Source organism: Annulohypoxylon truncatum (genome assembly GCF_022578515.1).
Source record: "Annulohypoxylon truncatum strain CBS 140777 unplaced genomic scaffold F4807scaffold_31, whole genome shotgun sequence".
Taxonomy (NCBI): Eukaryota; Fungi; Ascomycota; class Sordariomycetes; order Xylariales; family Hypoxylaceae; genus Annulohypoxylon; species Annulohypoxylon truncatum.
In genome coordinates, this window is record NW_025953817.1 from 404,271 (window position 1) to 423,756 (window position 19,486).

Consider the following 19,486-nt stretch of genomic DNA (forward strand, 5'->3'; position numbering starts at 1 on the left):
GGCATCTTCGTTGTCTGTTCTTGACTATTAAGCTTTCGTTTAAGCTTGGAAGTGGTTCGTATATGGCAAGGTGTTGACTGGGTGAATCTTTTCTATGTTAAAAATATGAGGATGGAGTGTTCCTTTATATGTGTCATGTTCAAAACCGCTACGGATTCACCGTAAGTTTGCATCTAGGAAAAAGAGGAAGACAGAAACCAAGAGATATTGATCAAATCTCGCTTCTGCCTTAGATCTCAATGTGACTCAGTGCTCGATAAAGACGGGAAAGACACTTCCCTCGGCAAAGTGTGTAGAATCTACTACAGTCTGTAGAACATGTCCTAAGTGACCTGTAACGAGTATTGGAAACATGAAATTTCTAGTTTACTTCCAGCTTGCGGCAAAGCCTTACGTTCCTTTCATGGGTTTCAGATGTCGTTAGGTAGTTATGATGATCATTGGAAGTTGTTGGAACGAATTTTCTCTTCCAAAAGTATGTACAAAGACAGGATATTGACAGGTCGCTATCAGATTTTGAAAAGTTATAAGTCATCTATCGTTTCCTCACTCAGATACGTCCAAAGCTTGTCTAAGCCTTGCTTCGTCTCTTGGCTTGCAGAACACACGATATGGCTTCGGCACCATTATCAGATCTTTCGGGTTCTTCATATCTACGCTGGGATCGCATCGGATCTCTTCGGGGGCCTCCAAGCGGAAGCTACTCAGCAATCTCATGAATATGATGTATAGCTCGCGTGTTGCAAGGATATGTGCCGCGCACATCCGATATCCTAACCCAAAAGTGAAGATGGGTGCATCTGGCTTCTCTAGCCATCGTTCGGGAATGAATTCGTCGGGGTTGGTCCATAGTTTGGGATCTGTATCCAAAATGTCATAAGCCAATAATTGGGGGTCAGGAGGGGGATCTTTCGTCTTACCATGATTACATGCCCACGCATTCAAGTATACCGTGCTTTTAGCCGGAATCGTAACACCCTCATACTGAATATCCTTGATAGTTTCCCTCGGTAGCGACAGGGGAACTACTGAGTAGATCCTAAGTGCTTCTTTTGCGAGCGCAAGCACATAAGCGCACTTCTGGTCATCGGCCGCGTCGCACAACGGCTCATTGGACCCCTGAAAACGCTGTATCTCCTCATACGCCTTATCCTGTACGTGGGGATTCTGAGCAAAATATGCAAGCGACCACTGCACCGTAGTTGAAACCGTTTCGAATCCGCCGGACGTGATGGATAAGCTGAAGGAAGCGAGCTCGACGTCGTTGAGCTCGACCTCCTTGTACTTGATCACGCTCGCTTGGATGCAGGGCTTGTTAGTACCTTTGGCCACTTGTTCCTTGAGATCTCCGTTCAGCTTGGATAGGTATTTATCGCGACGCCGCCGTAATTCGCGTGCTTTGACGAAGGCCTTGTTCCTTGGGTTCAAGCGTAGGAGTGGAATGTGGTCTTGAGGATTGCCGACGGTAGATCTAGTCTTGTTCAGTTCCTCTTCGACCTGCACGATCTCCTTGAATAGTTCATCTTCAATAGAAGGAATTCGCACGCCCCAGTTGATTGTCATCACTAGTGAGAGGCTCAGCCGTTGAATCATGGGAAGTGGATCAATGGCGAGCGTCCCTGCCTTGCCATAGTTGAAAAGGTCTTGAAGAAATGCCTTCGTCTCAAGATCTAGGTATGGGATATAAGTCTGGATGGCCGGGCGATTGAGTGCCACGGCCGCTGCCTTCTTCTTCCGCTTCAAGCTATCGTCATAGGGTGAGGTGCCGATCGTCAAGCCGGCAGTGGTAGACGCTACCTATCACAGTTAAGCGTCGTCAACGAATGCTCTCCGCAGTAAATGACTCGTATGCGTTACCTTATGAAACGTATAAGTTATCGGCCGAGAACTGAGAGCTTGCGAGTTGGAACTAAATATTGTCTTTGCGGCTTGGGCACCATTCACCACGACCACGCGATTATTCCCTAACATAACTTGGTAAACGTCGCCATACTCCTTAGCCCATTCTTGATACTTGATCGCCGCGTTCGACCATATCTCGGTTAGATTCCCTACAATTGGCCAACCCCTCGGACCCTTCAATCCCGGAATTCGAGACCGACTCCGTACGATCTCATTGCCGACAAGATAAAGCGCGGCCGCGGCGAGAGTGCCAACAATAAGTGATTGCAGTAAGCTCTCGGCCAGCTTATGCAAGATACGAACGGCAATTGACTCCATGGATTCTAAGTTTGGGAGATTTGAAGGCATTGTAAGTACGGGAAAATATTTATGGAACATTGTTCTCCATTTTCTGTAGAATTGGGGAAGATATACGACATGGTTGCCGTAGTAGATCCCGACACCAACCTCGGGCCCCTCTCCCCTCCAAAGCGTGCCTGGGCATGCCAAAATCCTTCGCAACATTTATTGCCACCATTCCCGGGCACATGACGCAGGGCGTATGCATAAATAGTCTTGGCCGGGCACTGGCCGGGGCACCAACATATGGAAATGATAAAACTAGGGTATTCTACGGCCGGGAATAACTTCGCTTCTATTATTCCATTGCTACGCTCAGTAAGTACCCAATTTTGCGTTCTTTCTTCAACACCCTTGTATCAATCATCCCTCAAGCGGAACTTCCACTTCGGATGCTCCATTGGACTCGCAATCAGTACTTGCATCTCTTTAATAAACGGGCGATCAGGTCCTATGAATCTGATACCATGGCCAACGCATAGTGCAGCATACTTCGTAGCATTTTTGATATCGCCAACCCCTATGTACTCGATCGCTGCCCTGTAGTATGCTTCGTTGACGCGGGTTAAAATGCCCTCTTCTTCGTATAGCCATACTAGAAGCTCCGCCATTTCCGGCGACGCTTGCGACGTTGCTGAGTGGTCGTCCAATTCTTTCCGGAGTGCGATTACCTGCTTGACCCTGGAGTCTGACTCCGCTATTGACGATTCATTCCCGGTGCAGCGCTGGCACGTACATTGGAATCCCCATTCCTTGCGTAGCTTTTCTTGCCTTACTGATTGGACCTGAAGAGGACTATATACCTGATTAATAACGATGTCTCGTATCGTCGGATGATTACCAGGCTAGATCGGTGAGGTGGAGATTGCTAACTCACTCGTAGTAGGCTATTGTGAGCTCTTCTCCAACCATGATATCTCGGACAACGAGCACCTTCTGATGAAAGTCTAAATGATCGAAGTAATAAGCACAATTTGGCCGACAGTCATGATTGAGCCGTGATACTGAGTCAAGGTTAGTTGTGTTGGAATGGAAGTCTTTCGATTAAGGGAGGGGGGCACTGTAATGGATAGTTACGAACCTTCAGTAAATAACGAATAAAATGGATTGTCTCCATCATGGTAACCGGTCTGGAATGAGTTCGTCTGTAGAATTCTATAAATCTTGTCGCCATAATCGCTAGCGACGCTGTGCGTGGAGAGGTTGAGTAAGCTTTCTTTGTGTTGAGAGGGCAGATCATCGACTGCACGAATGAGTAATTCTGATACAGCTTTCTTCCCCAAGTTTTGAATAGAATTTCTATTCACCATAAGACCGGGTGTGCGCGCCATTATAAGTTCTCCTGCTCTAATCGTTCTTGTTGCGACCAAGCCAATATCTTTACCCTCGATCTCGGCTTCCCGGTAAGGAGCCGCACTCGGCTCTACTCCTCCATTATCACCCTTGAATGCCGGTAGTGTTGCAATTGTTGACATGCTCTTTCCAGTAGTGATAACAGAGACCCCTTCGCCGTGGTTGAAGGATGGGTTGGTAAATACACAGAATTTATCAGCTCGCGTTCCGCGACAAAGGCCGCTTGATTTCCATGTCTTCAGCGGCGATGTATTCCCATATGACAAATTTTTAGGTTCCGTGAACTCAGTGCTTGGAGATATACAGCTGTCTAAATTGCGTATAAGAAGTGGATTGGGAATTACACATGTTTGTTGTTCTTGATGGGGTTGAGATAAGCTTGCCACTGTTAATGTGAATTGAAGAGATAGCAAAAACCGAGACATGGTGTTCGATTATGATCAGAAACTAAGATGACCCTCTCTGATAATAAGATTCGTCGTGAAATAAGAGAACACCCATATTCCGTAGGCTGTCTAAATAACGTCGCCGAAATTTCGTAGCGGAGCCAAGCCTCCGAACTAAAGAGGATCCCGTGTCGGGAAGACGGGAGGGACGGCACGAGGCCCGTCGACAGTCCCAAGAAGTTGCCAGTATCCACACTAAGAAACCAGTTAACCTACGTAGAATTGCCATTCCTCCTGCTGGATTACGGAATGCGAAAACCACGTGCTTCCACCTAAATAAACGAGCCTTTTCCGTGGATAATAGCGACCACCGCGGCGGGCCTCCCCGGCTATTATACAAGATCTACAGGATCCTATTATCATTGATACGACTTAAGTCTACTTCACTTTCCAGAGCAGATCATTTCCTAAGTGGACATTAGAGATGTGACGACGATTACCTAACCACCTGGACACCTAATGAGCCACTGATAGAATTGATATCATTTGCAAACTTCATCTCCATTGCAATTGTCTCGCTAACTTATAAAAGCTAACTTGGAATCAACTAATTTCAGACGGAAAAGTGAAATATATTAGGTAACTTTGATATTATGCTGGCCTCCTTGGAATCACTGGAGAGACTTATTTTGAGGTTGCTGGTATTAGTCGTGATGATTGAGCTGGAGTTGGGGTCAGGGTCAGGGTTGGGATTAGATTTTATCCCCGGTGAAAGAAGGAAAGGCAAGACGAAAAACTCGTGATCGTGATATGGCGAATAATTCTCGATTTGGCTCAAAGCACACCGCAGCTAGAAACGTCCGCCGTCCATTGGCGCTCTTCGTACCCAACTTCTAATATGTGATTACCTAGCTTTGTACAAGGTTAGAATACCAACAACGCGTTTGCTTATTTAAGACACCGATAACTTAAAATGATACTCTAAGACTTTTGACATGAAACGGTAATATAAATTCACAAGGCCGAATGAAATCAGATCATCCTATCGCACGTACCTAGTAGCCATAGTAAGATCATTGGCTGGTGATGAGTCGAGTATTCTAGGTGGGTCCCGGTCCTATGTGTGTTACACAGGTATGAGATAAAGGGTTATCTTAACTCTTTATCAACCCCTATTCTCTCTTTGTTTATAACATGCAACTCTTGAAGACTCGCTACCTTTTACACGACATTATTGTCTTATAGTTTGATTAGTTGTTGCCGACATAATCTATTATCCATGCACTCAAATATCGCAGAGCAAAACTTAGAATGTTGAGACATACTGCACCATGTGAGGTAACTACCATCATGTGTCTTGCCAGGATGCCTTGATGTTGGATTCCAAGGTTACTGCAACCAGAGCCAGACATCAATATCACCTACTCAACTCGGCTCTAGGTACTTAGGATCGCCAGCCAATTGAAGGTCGTCGCTGCGGCACACTGCGGGGTTTTGAGTCCGACTCGCTAAAATTTATCATTTAGACATGGAAAAGGGGGCAGGCGAAAACTCAGACGCCCGACCACGTTGGGGATCCGAACATACTTTTTCATTTACTTCTCGGCGCACACCTAAAAAACGTGAACGCGATATGTGACCACGCATTGCAACCCTCTGTCGCGCCAACAGCCTGTCTTCACGGTATGGATCAGGTATATATAGGTCGCTATCCCACAGCGAGTAGGATTCCGGCGCATTTGGCTTTCGGACCATCGAAGTAAGTAGGTTATCTTGGAACTATCGATTCGGGCTGCCATGTTTCCCCTTATTTTGATGGTGATGGCATCTGCTGTCCCGATGCTCGAAGCAAAACCCTTCGCTAAGAAGATTACCAACAGTACGAAAGCTGCTTTTGGGCCCCTCACTTTCAAGGGTGACGGCACGTTTCAAATAGCAGTGTTCGAAGACTTGCATTTTGGAGAAAGTAACCAGTCCTAACCAAGCCTGATGATGTCAAGAACCTTAAGCTAACTTACCTGACCCAGATGCATGGGACCAATGGGGCCCACAGCAGGATATCAACTCCGTCAAAGTTATCAATGAAATCCTTGAGGCAGAATCTCCTGGGCTTGTTGTCCTAAACGGTGATTTGATTACTGGTGAAAACACCTTTTTGGAGAACAGCACGACCTACGTCGATCAGATCGTTGGGCCGCTCGTAAATAGGGGTCTCACATGGGCGTCAACGTACGGCAACCATGACTACGACTTCAACATCTCCGGCAGTACCATCCTTGCTCGAGAGAAGCTATGGCCTAATAGCCGAACACAGCAAATGGTAAACAGCGAAAACTCCGGCGTGTCAAATTATTACCTCCCAGTCTATGACAGCGAATGCAGCAACGAAGGTTGCGCCCCCGAGCTACTACTTTGGTTCTTCGACAGCAAGGGAGGATACAAGTATCAGCAGAAGAACGCGTCGGGAAGTCACGTTGGAAATCCCGACTGGGTCGATTTTAGCGTCGTAGACTGGTTCCTAAAGACGAATAATGAACTTGTCAGCAAATTCAACAAGGCCATTCCCTCGCTAGCGTTCGTTCATATCCCGACATATGCCTCGTCCATCCTTCAGCAACAAGGCGTCGATCCCCACGCCGAGCCTGGGATAAACGATGACAACCCATTAGCTCCTCAGGCCCAGGGCTGGTGTTCCGATGGACGGAATGACGGCACTTGCACGTATGGGGGACAGGACATTCCATTTATGCAGGCCATCTCCACAGTTCCGGGGCTTATCGCCGTCTTCTCCGGGCATGATCACGGAGACTCGTGGTGTGACAAGTGGGATAGACAACTTCCAGGTATGACAGTAGCGCCCCAAAACGACGTTATACTCTGTTTCAGCCAGCATTCGGGATATGGAGGTTACGGAAATTGGGAACGAGGATCTCGCCAGCTGCTTGTATCGAAAGCAAAATTGCAGGAGGGAGCGGTTGATACCTGGATCCGTCTTGAGTCCGGAAATGTCGCGGGCAGTGTTACCTTGAACAGCACGTTTGGACGGGATCAGTATCCGGCAACGAATAATACGAAGACCTACTGTCCTACTTGCGACTATAGTTCGACGTAAAAGGAGAAGTATGAAGATTATGTACATGTATCATTAACTACGGCAGCACTGGATATAACAAGATAATTACTGGATATAAAAATTAATTAATTATAATCATCTGAAACAAAAGATATTACCATGATATGTACAGTTCGCTACAATATGATTGGTTACGATATACGAGAAATAGTTCGATATTCTAGAGATCGTTCGAGTTGTTATAAGCCAACTCCTTGGATTCTTATTTCCACGAAAAATCCATGAACTATCGTATATACTCCACTTCAGGAGAAGCTTATAGGCCAATAGGTGATAAGAATCAAGTCACATTACCATGCAAGATTCCCAGATTATCAATAATTTTCCGACGACGGCGGACGGGGTAACACATGGTATCGCGACCTACACATCCCCTTCATTCCGTACAACAATACCCATTATATAGACGCATAACCCGCAGATAGTTCCCAAAGACACAAACGGTAATCACTGCACATCATCATCTTTATCCCATCACCAACACGATTCTACCTCTCTATCCCCCACCATGGAGAAATACGCAACATACCCCAGCCTGCGGGGCAAAACCGTCCTAATCACCGGCGGGGCCGAAGGCATCGGCGCAGCATCGGTCGAGCTCTTCTGCCGCCAGGGCTCGAACGTCGTGTTCCTAGACTACTCCACGACCTCCGCGCAGGCGCTCCTCGCCAAAATCCAATCCATCCCCGGCGCCGCGCAGCCGTCCTTCATGCACTGCGACGTAACAGACCTAGCACGTCTCAAAGAATGCGCAGCCCAAACCATCGCAAAGCACGGCGGCGTAGACGTACTCCTCAACAACGCGGCGCGCGCCGGCGCCGCCTCTCGGGTCGCCACCGCGGACGTCACGCCCGAGAGCTGGGAAGACGACATCAATATCGGGATCCGGCACCAGTTCTTCCTAACGCAAGCCGTGCTTCCCTCGATGCGCGAGCGTGGGGCCGGCGGCAGCGTGATTAACATGGGGTCCATCACGTGGCGGATCCCGACGGCGGGGCTGCCGGTGTACGCGCTGTGCAAGGCGGCGGTGGTGGGCATGACGCGCACGCACGCGAAGGAGTTCGGGGGGTACGGCGTGCGGGTGAATAGCGTTGTGCCTGGCGCCGTGGCGACGCAGAGGCAGCGGGACGAGGTTATGACGGAGGGGTACCGGGCGGAGGTTATGGCGGCGCAGAGCTTGAAGAGGGATATTTTGCCCGAGGAGGTGGCAAGGTTGATTTTGTTTTTGGCGGCGGATGATTCGAGTGCGATTACCGGGAGTAGTTATGTTGTTGATGGGGGATGGGTTAGTGATATATAGGGGTTGGTAGTGACACAGCTATGTAGGTAGGTAGTAAGGCAATCTCATATATGGGATGGATGTTTTCAGATAACAACAATACATTTAAGAAGTGTTGAGAAAGCAATCTATGTACAAAGACCGATGTTCCCCCCTTTTGCCTCAACCCACTGATGCACCGTATTCTAATGCGTAGTATAAACGATAGACTATATCCAATCCCTATCCTTGAGTCCCCACCCGACACCCCCCCCTATATACAGCTGGAAGATAAATTGCGAGCTGTTAGCTTAGTTGCAGAACGGCTTTCCCTTCGCGGTACGGCCATAGCTGATGCCGGCTATTCGGAGGAGATACATTAGTATTGTCCTTGAAGTTTATGGAAACTGGAATTATGGCTTACATTTGTAGTCACCCCTAGCAGCGACGTTGGCTTTGCATGACTGGTCAAGGCCTGCATTGACCTTGCCTGAAGTGCCGCGGTCGACGTTGATCGTCACGGTGCTATAGTTGCATACATATGCGATGGCAGTATACTAGAGTTATAATCGTGTTAACGTGATGATCATATGGTGAGAGAGAAAGAATATTATCATCCAAAGGAGATATACTTACGTATTGGACAGAGAACATGGTCTTCGCCTTCAGGCTTCCATAGCGGTCCATGATATCTCCCAGGTCTGAGAGACCAATCCTCTTGTCGTCCACGTCGAACTTGGCAGAGAAACACTTCGTGTCCCAGGCAAATTTACGTGGCTCGAGCACAACCGCATCCGAGTCTGTTGTGTTGACCTCGGGAAGCTCTCGGCTGCTGATCTCTGCAATAGGGATGAATTCGATGATTTCACCAGCGTCGTTGTGGATGTAGACACCATCGCCGCGGTCCATGCCGTTGGAGTCAATGGGTGTAGAGGCCCCGAGTAAAGCAAGGGGAGCAAGAAGGAGGATGGTCTTGGTTAAAGAAGGGAAGATCATGTTGGGCAACAGTTTTTCAAGATTGAGTAGGTACTGAAAATTGAGTGGTTGCTTGGAGTCGGTAAGTCTAGTGAAGAAGCTTATGAGTCTGAGATGTGATTGTGTGATTGTGTTGATATCGACAACTTTATTGAGGACGCTTCTGGCTTTATAGAAGTCAACAGCCATAACATAATGGCGATACTCTATGATTACTCTATATCTCCAAAATTATATTTAGGTATTAGGCTAAGAGGATCATTCTACTATTCAACTAGTTGTTTCAACTCTCATGAAGTCACTCGGGCCAATCATATTGGCGTGGTCAGCAATGTCGACAGGGGAAATTCCCATATCATACTAGGCATACGTCAGGTGAAGTGAGGCTATTCCTACCTATGTGCTGTGGATCTATTTTAAAGTTTTAGAGAGGCGCTGTATTTGCCGTGCCGTACTAAATATACTACATCTATTCCATCCCGCTCTTAGCGGATTTTTTCAACTTCTTGGAGAATTAGTGGCATTTAGGTATCCATATTCACAGGCGGCCGGGACTCGAGTCTAGATCTGGCATGGCCCCTGCTAGGATTGAATACCATGCAGGTACTAAAAGCCCTTACCTGGAAGGGGGATCCATCACAACCCCATAAAAAGCTACGATGGGTGATATCTTCAGATGAAAATGGGTAGATAGCACGTGGCCAACGGTGGCACAGCACGAATAGCGTCGCCATGGCATTACATAAGTCTCTATCCAATGGTGAGTTGTCTTAACTAATTAGTCCTAATTGAGCCCATCTTACAACTTGGCGATAACTCCTTTGCCGCCAACTGAACATTTAGAAAGTTTTTCGCAGAGTAAAAAAATAGATATTCAGAGTCTTGTCTTATTTTTTGAAGTCGCTACTCTAGTTTAATGAGGGAAATGCGGTAAAATTGGGTGAATTAAGGGGTTGAACTCGTTCAAATCAATTCATGTTGAACCACCCAAACCCCTACTCAAGAACTCCGCCCGGTATTGGGCACGGCACATACCGGGACTTGAGTTCACTATCGTTTACGTCGTAAGTTTTTAGGTTATATATAACATTGAACGGTCAGCTCAATCCTTCTGCTACAGACACCGTACCCAGTAGGTTCCCATGAACGCTCGATCGTTGGGTTCGACGTTACATCGTAACATCAATCCCTCAGTCTTGTCATCTTAAAAATAAGAAATGTGAGACAAATCTTCTTAGATATTCTTTCTTCCAGCCCTACATATATTACTTTAGGACACGTTAGCGGCATACCGGAGTTTGCTCTAACCTTGAATGAGTGATAGTACTTAGATACCTACAACTATATTCATGACAACATTTGACATCCGGCTCGTGGATTGATACATGTAGCGGAGGAGAGACTAGCACGATGAAAGGAACCAGACATAGAATACTTACTTAGAATAAGCGCGCGCTTCCTATCAAGAAAAGCATAAAATAGGATCAACATGGATGCCAAGAGGGCGCCCAGGTGATTAGCTAAAGCTGGGCGAAGCGAAGGAGCAAACCATTGCCATGTGAGCTTCTCAACGGAAGCCGCGGAATTCGATGCAGGTACCGAACCATTGGTCACTCCTTCGGAGCGGTGGACACTTTAGGTCTCCCGACCGCTTCATGACAGCTTCTACGGGCCTGCGCCGCGCTAAGTGGATCCAGCTGAACGGACATCAGGGGGTAGCTACTAGTACTACCTATATATACCGGTTCACGTTCTTGGATGACATGCCACCATATTATGTACTGCACCTAGGTAGCTTGAGTAAGAACAGACTCTTGATTTTATCCGATATGGGATTTTGGGCTGAATGGTTTGCCACAAATCGTGCGGCGCTTTTCATGCGAAACTCCTTTCACTACAAATCCACAAAGACATGGGATGAATGGGATGGCAACGTTAGACAATAGACGTAAATAGGTATCTTGTGAGCATTCTTTGTAAATTTTAACTACTTACCTAGGTACTAATACGCCTCCGAAACACATTAAACAGACTAAACATATGCAACTAACCAAGAAGAGTCGACGATCGTATGCGATACTAATAGGAATTAGCGAAATATGACCTGTTCGGTGCTGACATATGCCATTCCGGCTCCGATAAATCGGCCACTTCTTTCGTCAAATTATGGTTCATCATCAACTGTCTCCCAACGATTTCCGGGTTTGAAGACTCACTATTCTCTTGCCACAAGAACGATGGGTTTGGCATGTGGTGCGGTGCCTTTTGAAATGCATTGAGTGTCTCCATGATTTCCTCTGCCGTTGGAAATTTGGATCTCAGCGCTGATTGGAATGTGGGATATGTCTCGGGGATCTCTGTGTATGTGTATTGGGGTGCAGAATATGGTTTTGCCGGTTCATCCTCCGAGCCATCTTCCTGTGGATAGAACTCGGTACCGGACCAGCTGGAGCTTGATGACGATTCACTGTATAGTTCATCTTCTGAGCCACGTGCCGGTGGCAATGGTAACTTAATACCCTTTTCCTCTTCCATGCACCTGGTACAAGCGCACGTAAACCCCCACTGTTTAAGACGCCTTCGCCTTTCCTTCAAACTCATAGGGTCTGAGACGCTGGTTGCGGTCCAATCGTAGGAGACATAAAGTTCTTCATCGGGCCTAATGTCAGCTGTTGTTGTCATCTGCATTCTGCGTCGCCTGACAGAGATATTCCAGTTAACGGTCGGGGCGCATGAATGGTTGTAGCGGCTGAATTGTCGGTATACCACATTCCAATCACTACCTGCGGATGCGCAATTTGTGTCGCTTGTCCCGCAGGCTTTGATAAGCTCATCTACAACCGCACTCATCTGTGGGTTAAGTATGTTCCAGTCATTACGGCCAGCTCTACTATACTGCCTTCTACACCAGTCTTCAAAAAGTGCATACTGTTTCTCTCTATACTTTAACCTTTGAGGGTCGCAGTGAAGTTTATGAAGCTCGGATTTAGCCTCATTAGTTAACTTGTGGTATGCGTCACAAAAGTTATAAAGCTCAGTATCATCAGTCGGCGCATGCTTATAAGAAAATATTGGGTCTTCCTCGAGAAGAATTGTTCCTCTTGGGATATATGTTTTAGCGAATACGCCATATCCTATTCCCTCGATTGGGCGGACCTCGACTAAGTCGCGGGAACCCATACTTGCTGAGAAATGCTTGGTTAGGCCTTTGATCTGAATGTTGAGTTGTTATGGAGTTTCGTAACTATAGTAAATGCCGGTGCTAACGAGATGGTTGTTGGATATCATATGAGATTCACAATAAAGCCCTAGTACTTATAAGATGAGGCCCTGAACAGAAATAAAACAATACCATTGTTATCTCTGAACGTGATTCTTGTTTTCACTAGCTCAGAACAAAAACATTCTTTACGTCAAAGAATAGGACACAATTGTCCCTCTTTTCAGTAAGGAAGACATAGCAACAAAAAGGCAGTGTTCTCAAAGTAAAATCCCTAGTCAGTTGTAAAGCAACCACATGAACATATTGACTACTTGTTAACTTCCAGAGATGGGTCAGATCTTATCTTCCGGATGGCATGGCGCTTCGTCCTTTTGGTGTTCGATAGTATGCCACTCTACCACAGTCCAGGTCCCGCAATATTAATGCAGATAGCGAATCAAGGGTGTCACTACTAAACCGAGTACTGTCAACTTCTCGGAATATGAAGCCGTCTTTTTAAGGCTCTTTATGATACTTCTAAATGCATGCTTACATTCTACTTTCAGCACTTGCCCGGCTATATAATGGGTCAGGCATATACCAGTACCTTCTTCAGCTGCAAAAGACTCCGTACCCGTAGCCCGGCAAATGTAGATGCGCGACTCTTGGCGCCGTCTCGATCTCAGTTCTTGGCACCCCTTCAGTGGGAAAAGAATAAATCGTCACTTGGCGTTTACAGGGCTACATGCCCATAGCTAGGCCCTGTGGCCAATTAGATGGTCATATGCCGGTTTACTAAGCAATTCCACTCACAGGGATATACCCCAAAATAACGCCAAGCGAAACCGATGAGCGCTATGAAACCTAACCGCCCCAATGCTCTATCATGATTCATTTCCATATTCTGTACCTACTTTACTTCTCAGCTTCTTTAACAACTCAAGATCTGGGTCCCTTCTGTTATCCAAGCGTGCTTTTTCGGCTTGCAAGAGGGCCGCTGTAAATCAGACTTTCATCATTGTTTATGTTCAATGCGTTGTCGCTTTATTGAAACACGATTCTGCTTACGCAAGTTTTGCTTCTTCAGAGTTGAGCAGAAAAGACAATGATCATTCCCAGAGCACACCAAACTTCATCTCCTCTCAACGTTTCTCTCCTCATCCAGGGAGAAGCACAGCTACATACGATATAAAATGCCAAGCATGCTAATAGAAGAAAAGGTGGTCAAGGAGGACGGGTGCACGAGGCTCCGACTGGAATATACCCCTTGCAATTCGGAATAGGCCGAATTAAGTGTGGATAAGCATAAGAACCATTCCCCACGGATCGGATCTAAGTTAACGTTTTGAGCTCTGGAATACCACGTCCTATTGCATAAACCCGGACAACTGCGCATCCCTTGTCCGAGTTCAGATGACAGGGGCCTTTCGGCACGCCGTTTGCCATCTTCGAGGACGGATCAAACATCTCCAAGCCCCCCACTCGAATCTGACCGGCGAGGCAGAATGTCGGCTTCGCATATTGGATCTCCCCTTCAGCCGTTTACGCAAAGCCTTTTCCTTGAGATCTAGGATAAGGCCCTGCCGGAGATGTCACCTCGTCTCGTCTCTTGCTTACGGCGAGATGCCCCTGCATAACATCACTTCTGGATACATTGCCTGGGAAATAGTTGCCGGTGACAACAAGATATTTAGCTTGGTATAAGTCTTGGTATTATACATCTCCCATCATTTCCCAGGCTGATCAGGAGAGATGCCCTCCCGTTCACTCTTTCTCACGTCAACCTAGGCGTCTTTCCAACTCGTGTGTTTTTGCTTCCCTTCTCCCACGGTCGATCCGTTCGTTTTCTATCTTCATTTTGCCTATTTTCACCCGTTCGTTTCGTTTACAGGCTGGGCCAGTTTATTCCCATAGAGTTTAGAGCTCCATTCGTCTAATATTTCCTTTTCTTAATCATCCTGCTCAGTATTGAGCTTTTCCATTCAATATCTTCCGGTCTTCCTCATCTGCGTAGTCATGCATTTCTCTACAGGCTATTTTCCAACACTTTTGGCCCTGGCAGCCGTAGCAGTTGCTACCGATGCTCCACCAGCCGAAGTTATTCATGAGACGGTCTATGAGACTGTACACGTGGTAAGTAATTCTATCGATCACTAGGTACATTCAATATCATGTCGGAGAAGACCATTGCCTCCAGGACAGGAGCATATTTGGTCAAGAGTGTACTTTACGTTGGGGGCAATGCAAATATACCCTACCAGCTTACTAACTTCTAGTTTCCTAGACATTGGCACCAGAGACAATAAAAGAGACGATACATCTACCGCCGGAGACTATAAAGGAGACAATACACTTAACCTTGCCGCCAGAAACGCTGAAGGAGACGGTTCATGTTACTCTGCCACCCCAAACTGTAAAAGAGACAGTACACGTTACGCTACCCCCTCAGACAGTGAAGGAGACAGTCAAGGAAACATTACATGTAACACTCCCTCCAGAGACCGTACATGTTCCGGTGACGGAAGTTGTTCATATCACGAAGACCGAGGTTCAAAAAGAGTCTATTACACTACCTCCGCAGACGGTCCACGTCACTATTCCGGTCACTAAAGTAGAAGAGAAACTCGTCACGGAGACCGAAGAGCGGACTGCAATTCAGACAAAACTCGAAACGAAGGTCGAGACTCTCAAGGAAACCCTACCTCCCCAGACTATCAAGGAAACCGTTCATATCAGCGTACCCGTCACCCAAGTTGTGAAGGAGACAGTACATGTCAGCATCCCAGTTACCCAGATACAGACCGTGAAGGAAACCGTTCAAGTCAGTATTCCGGTAACACAGCTGCAGACTGTGACGGAGACTGTTAAGGAGACCGTCCACATTAGCATCCCCGTAACTCAAGTCCAGACGGTGAAGGAGACGGTTGCGGTTAGCGTGCCCGTTACGCAACTAGAAACGGTCAAGGAGAGCATCGCTGTTACGCAGGTCGAAACATTGAAGGAGACATTGCAGGTCAGCGTTCCGGTAACGCAGGTGCTAACCGAAACGGCAAAGGAGACGGTGCATGTCAATGTTCCGGTTACAGTGCAAGAATCTGTGGCTGTCACGGTTCCGGTAACAATCAAGGAATCGGTAGCCGTCTCTGTCCCAGTGACAGTGAAGGAATCAGTTGCTGTCAATGTCCCGGTAACAGTGAAGGAAAGCATTCCCGTCACTGAAGTCAAATCCGTCTTGGAAACTGTGGCAGTCACGAAGACCGAAGTCTCGCAGCAGCTCGAGACAGTGGCTCTTACCAAGACGGAAGTCCAAAATGAGCTTCAGACATCGGTGGTGACCGAAACCGTTCACATATCCCTACCACCGCAAACCGTGAAGGAAACAGTCCACGTTACCCAGGCCGTGGTCGAGACAGTGCGCGAGACGGTCCACGTTACTTTACCACCGCACGTTGTGACGGAGCTCGTCCATGTCACCGTTACGAAGGCATTGGAGATATGCCACCAGACAGAAGTGCTAATCCCCCTAGCCCACGCAACGCCTCCCCCTTTGGTCCATGAGACGATCGTGGTACCTCCCGTGGTCCACGAGACGTCAATAGCCCTCGGACATCTAAATATCACGTCTGTTGCTCCCCCGCCGGTTGCGCACGAGACAGTGGTAGCTTCGCCATTGACCAACGGCACAGCTGCAGCCCCCGCCGCGATCCCGCCGCCGGCATCGTCCCTCGCGTTGGGATATATGGCTCCCCATAATGCTAGGCGATGGCGCGCGTAGATTCCTTGGTTTGTGGGTTTTCTTACGTAGGTAATCATGGGAAGAGCGAAGATAACGATAGATTCCGGGGTTAGATTTTGATACACGGGATGCTTATGAGGTTGGATGGATTTGACGTATTTTCCTAATTGCTCGGCTTATTGCTTTCTACTGGTCATAATTTCCGACGTCTGCTTCAACATGTCTCGCATGGATGAGAAAGCGTACCTAATTGGATGTTCTGTTTGCTCGGCTTTGGTTCCAACGCGTTGCTCGTTTAGACTAGTAGATGGAACGGATGTGATTATGCCTAATTTTCAGGCTTTTCTTCAACTTGAGTTGTATTGTCAGGATATTCTGAAAGAGTGCTAGCCGCCAGTGTCAGCAATAGTAGATATAATACAAGCAGTGTGATTCTCCTGTTCCCCTATTCAAACCCTCCACCCCCGTCAGCTTCGTGATCCTCTCCTCCATCTCCAATCGTATATAATCTTGGTCGATACTATTAAGGTTACAGTTGCCTAGCGGTGTATAAACATATTTCAAACGTTTTCGATAGGGTGTACTCGTGGAGATGCTTTTAACGTCGATATTCCCATTGCTACTAAACCCGGTCCGGGTCGAAGACATGCCAGCACGGCTAACGATCGGTCGCGAAAGGTATTCCTTGGCTCAAGCGATAGGAAATTCCTTGGAATTATTTGAAGATACACCCTCCTTTCTCGACACACACGGTACTAACGATGAGAGGTTTCATTTGACAACGATCGCAGCTTCGTGGGATTTTCGGCATGCCGGGGCCGCTCTGGCATGGCTGCTCGCTCGGGGTCTGTGTCTCGACTTGCTCGTTCTTCAGGTCGGTGTAGAATAGACGGATCCTGCGACATTGTAGGACACGATAGGCCCTGAACGTCTCGCCTTCGTAGCGCAGGGCGGCGACCATGTCGCATAGTTCGGAGATGAGTTGCTCGTCGTGCGCTCTCTGCGCCTCGGTCGAGTATCGTAAAAAGCACATTTTATTGGCTATTGCGTGCTTGGTACGGTGGGATATCGTAAAGGAGGTTCGTAGAAAACGTCGTAAGTGGTTCGAAGATATCGAGGTTGTCGTCATTCGTTTTCGAGGCGTGGCAGTTCTGCGAGGAGGACACGTCCTAGATATCTAGGATATTCTGTCAGCAAGTCATTTTAATTATGGATTAAATCTCGCTAGAGATGTATCTTACCTACGAGCTCTAAGAACCTGCAGGAAGGCAGATTGCAATTTTTAAGCAAGGTGCTTGATGGAATGGCATCGTTAGGGTGGGTTAGAATGATCTCTGCTATTAGCCATCCTATTCTAGATTGTCCCAAGAGTAGGCTCTGGGCACAATTCTTCAGTATAGGTACCATTCTCCTTTGGCATTCGTAGAACTAAATCACCTCGATTTCGACGTTATAACCAATATTTATGGTGTAGTGATTGTTACAGCAGTAAACCAATCTGTCATTCTACAGCCCAAACTACCCTGTTAGAAGATACTTGGGTATTTAACTCATTCACCGTCCTCTATTCAGACAACGCCTTTGTAATATCTCGTATTGCTCTCCTCGAGGAAGTTACTCAACGACTAAGGTTCAATTCCACGACTACCTACAGGCAGTATTAGATGTTTAACAGCAATATCAATATACATTGATCCAACCCCTATATTACATGATCCCCTTAACTTGTTCTACCTTTTGTTGTTACTGTACAGAATAATTCGTCTATTACATCATATTTGACTTTTTTAAGTAAGTAGTTGTCTTGATAATACATGTAGCTCGTTAATGAATATGACTTGAGATGAAATCTCTTTCGTACGCTCAATGCTATTCGCTTATAGTTTCTATGACTAAATCTTAAGTTTGACTCTAGGATTCCATTATAGATTGTTCAATGATTGCGAAAAAAAAACTGCTCATATCAGAGGGAATGCGTGAACACATAGGTGAGCAGCTGTTCTAATCAGGGTTCCCTAAGACGGTCAACCACCCCCCTTGCCCCCCTTTTCACGGCATCTGTAGGAAACGACTCATAACAATAAGCTCTAGTTTGTGTTTCTATGACATGCTTGATATTTTTCTATGACTAAGTAAATTGTGTCACACAAGGGCTGACCAAATATCTGGAATTTTCCTATTTAACCACAGAAATCTCAACTAAACTTCCCTCAAATTTCTCACTTCTTTTCCTAACACTACAGCCATAGCTAATAATTTGGCACTCAATTATACAATCTGACACTCTATGTCAGTATAATTCTAATTTAATCTATCTAACTAAAATAAAGAGGCTCGATTAATGCTTGATTATGAGCCGTAGGTAATATCAGTCCACGCAAAAAGGAAAATGGACTAAGCACAGAATTCATTCCGCTCGAAACATGCTGTGCTGCAGCAAAAAGTTCGATGGCATACGCAATTCACCCTCGAGGCAATACTCCTCGATATTAAGGAGAACTAACTAGACGATGCTACATTCCCACGGTCGCTTCATTCCCGCAAGTAGATGCTTGACAAGGGTCTACGCCGGGCGAAGGCGTCCCGCGTCGAATGACCCTGAGTACGCCGTGAAGATTTTGATCTTCCGGGCCGACGTTGTCCGCCCAATCGCGCTACGAATAGCCGCGAAGGTGGTACCTCCACCCATATTCTCCGCGGACCGGCCTCAAGAGAGGCCTTGCGACGGCTATCTCGGACATTGTCCTGGGCCTGCGCTTTGGCTGCCTACCGCCACAAGACCTCCCAAGGATGGTGGAGGACGCCGCGGTCGAGCTGGTTGATCTTCACGCCACGGCAGTTGGTCAGCTCAGGCTGCGTAGCCTTTATATGGGTTATCCTACATCCCCACATTCCCACATTCACCCGGCACTCTTCAGCCCTACATATTGACCACATCTTACATCTATTAATTAACTTTCGACAATCAATATGTCGATGATAATTATAGGGTTGCGCAAGAGCAGACGCAACAAGAACAAGCACAGAGATAAAAGACAAGCCCAGTATTTCGCACTACATCTACTGGCTACCAACATGTCTCCATCCCTTCATCACCTCAAATAGGTCGCCGACAATCACAAGTTCAAGCAGGCATTCCAGTAGAGTATCGGGTACATTGGCTCTATTTCACCTCCAACAGGAGTCGCTCCTAAGCCAGTAA

At 46.9% G+C, this 19,486-nt stretch overlaps 7 protein-coding genes across 7 annotated transcripts; 3 read left to right on the top strand and 4 right to left on the bottom strand.

Annotated features, from left to right (window-relative positions):
- Positions 1 to 183: 183 nt before the first annotated feature.
- On the bottom strand, positions 184 to 3,358 carry F4807DRAFT_469897 (3-hydroxyphenylacetate 6 hydroxylase; the record flags this gene model as incomplete). Its single annotated transcript, XM_048002764.1, has 4 exons — positions 184 to 860; positions 921 to 1,797; positions 1,858 to 2,187; positions 3,323 to 3,358. 4 exons carry the CDS (start codon positions 3,356 to 3,358, stop codon positions 547 to 549), a joined length of 1,557 nt encoding a protein of 518 aa, XP_047851435.1. The 3' UTR covers positions 184 to 546.
- Positions 3,359 to 5,063: 1,705 nt separating this feature from the next.
- Positions 5,064 to 7,203, top strand: F4807DRAFT_437671 (Metallo-dependent phosphatase). The gene is made up of 2 exons (XM_047999062.1): positions 5,064 to 5,946; positions 6,008 to 7,203. The coding sequence occupies exons 1-2, from the start codon at positions 5,778 to 5,780 to the stop codon at positions 7,090 to 7,092; spliced, it is 1,254 nt and encodes a 417-aa protein (XP_047851436.1). The 5' UTR covers positions 5,064 to 5,777; the 3' UTR covers positions 7,093 to 7,203.
- Positions 7,204 to 7,384: 181 nt separating this feature from the next.
- On the top strand, positions 7,385 to 8,533 carry F4807DRAFT_437673 (3-oxoacyl-reductase). Its single transcript, XM_047999063.1, has one exon. It carries the CDS (start codon positions 7,622 to 7,624, stop codon positions 8,411 to 8,413), a length of 792 nt encoding a protein of 263 aa, XP_047851437.1. The 5' UTR covers positions 7,385 to 7,621; the 3' UTR covers positions 8,414 to 8,533.
- A 109-nt stretch (positions 8,534 to 8,642) lies between these two features.
- F4807DRAFT_437675 (uncharacterized protein) lies at positions 8,643 to 9,470 on the bottom strand. The gene is made up of 3 exons (XM_047999064.1): positions 9,008 to 9,470; positions 8,796 to 8,928; positions 8,643 to 8,732 (listed from the first exon to the last, which is right to left on the bottom strand). The coding sequence occupies exons 1-3, from the start codon at positions 9,365 to 9,367 to the stop codon at positions 8,683 to 8,685; spliced, it is 543 nt and encodes a 180-aa protein (XP_047851438.1). The 5' UTR covers positions 9,368 to 9,470; the 3' UTR covers positions 8,643 to 8,682.
- Positions 9,471 to 11,115: 1,645 nt separating this feature from the next.
- F4807DRAFT_437678 (uncharacterized protein) lies at positions 11,116 to 12,242 on the bottom strand. The gene has a single exon (XM_047999065.1). The coding sequence runs from the start codon at positions 12,194 to 12,196 to the stop codon at positions 11,426 to 11,428; it is 771 nt and encodes a 256-aa protein (XP_047851439.1). The 5' UTR covers positions 12,197 to 12,242; the 3' UTR covers positions 11,116 to 11,425.
- A 2,166-nt stretch (positions 12,243 to 14,408) lies between these two features.
- Positions 14,409 to 16,738, top strand: F4807DRAFT_218375 (uncharacterized protein). The gene is made up of 3 exons (XM_047994023.1): positions 14,409 to 14,681; positions 14,833 to 15,429; positions 15,898 to 16,738. Exons 1-3 carry the CDS (start codon positions 14,565 to 14,567, stop codon positions 16,321 to 16,323), a joined length of 1,140 nt encoding a protein of 379 aa, XP_047851440.1. The 5' UTR covers positions 14,409 to 14,564; the 3' UTR covers positions 16,324 to 16,738.
- Positions 16,739 to 16,999: 261 nt separating this feature from the next.
- F4807DRAFT_463322 (uncharacterized protein) lies at positions 17,000 to 17,317 on the bottom strand (the record flags this gene model as incomplete). The annotated part of the gene is made up of 1 exon (XM_048001961.1): positions 17,000 to 17,317. One exon carries the CDS (start codon positions 17,315 to 17,317, stop codon positions 17,000 to 17,002), a length of 318 nt encoding a protein of 105 aa, XP_047851441.1.
- Positions 17,318 to 19,486: the final 2,169 nt, after the last annotated feature.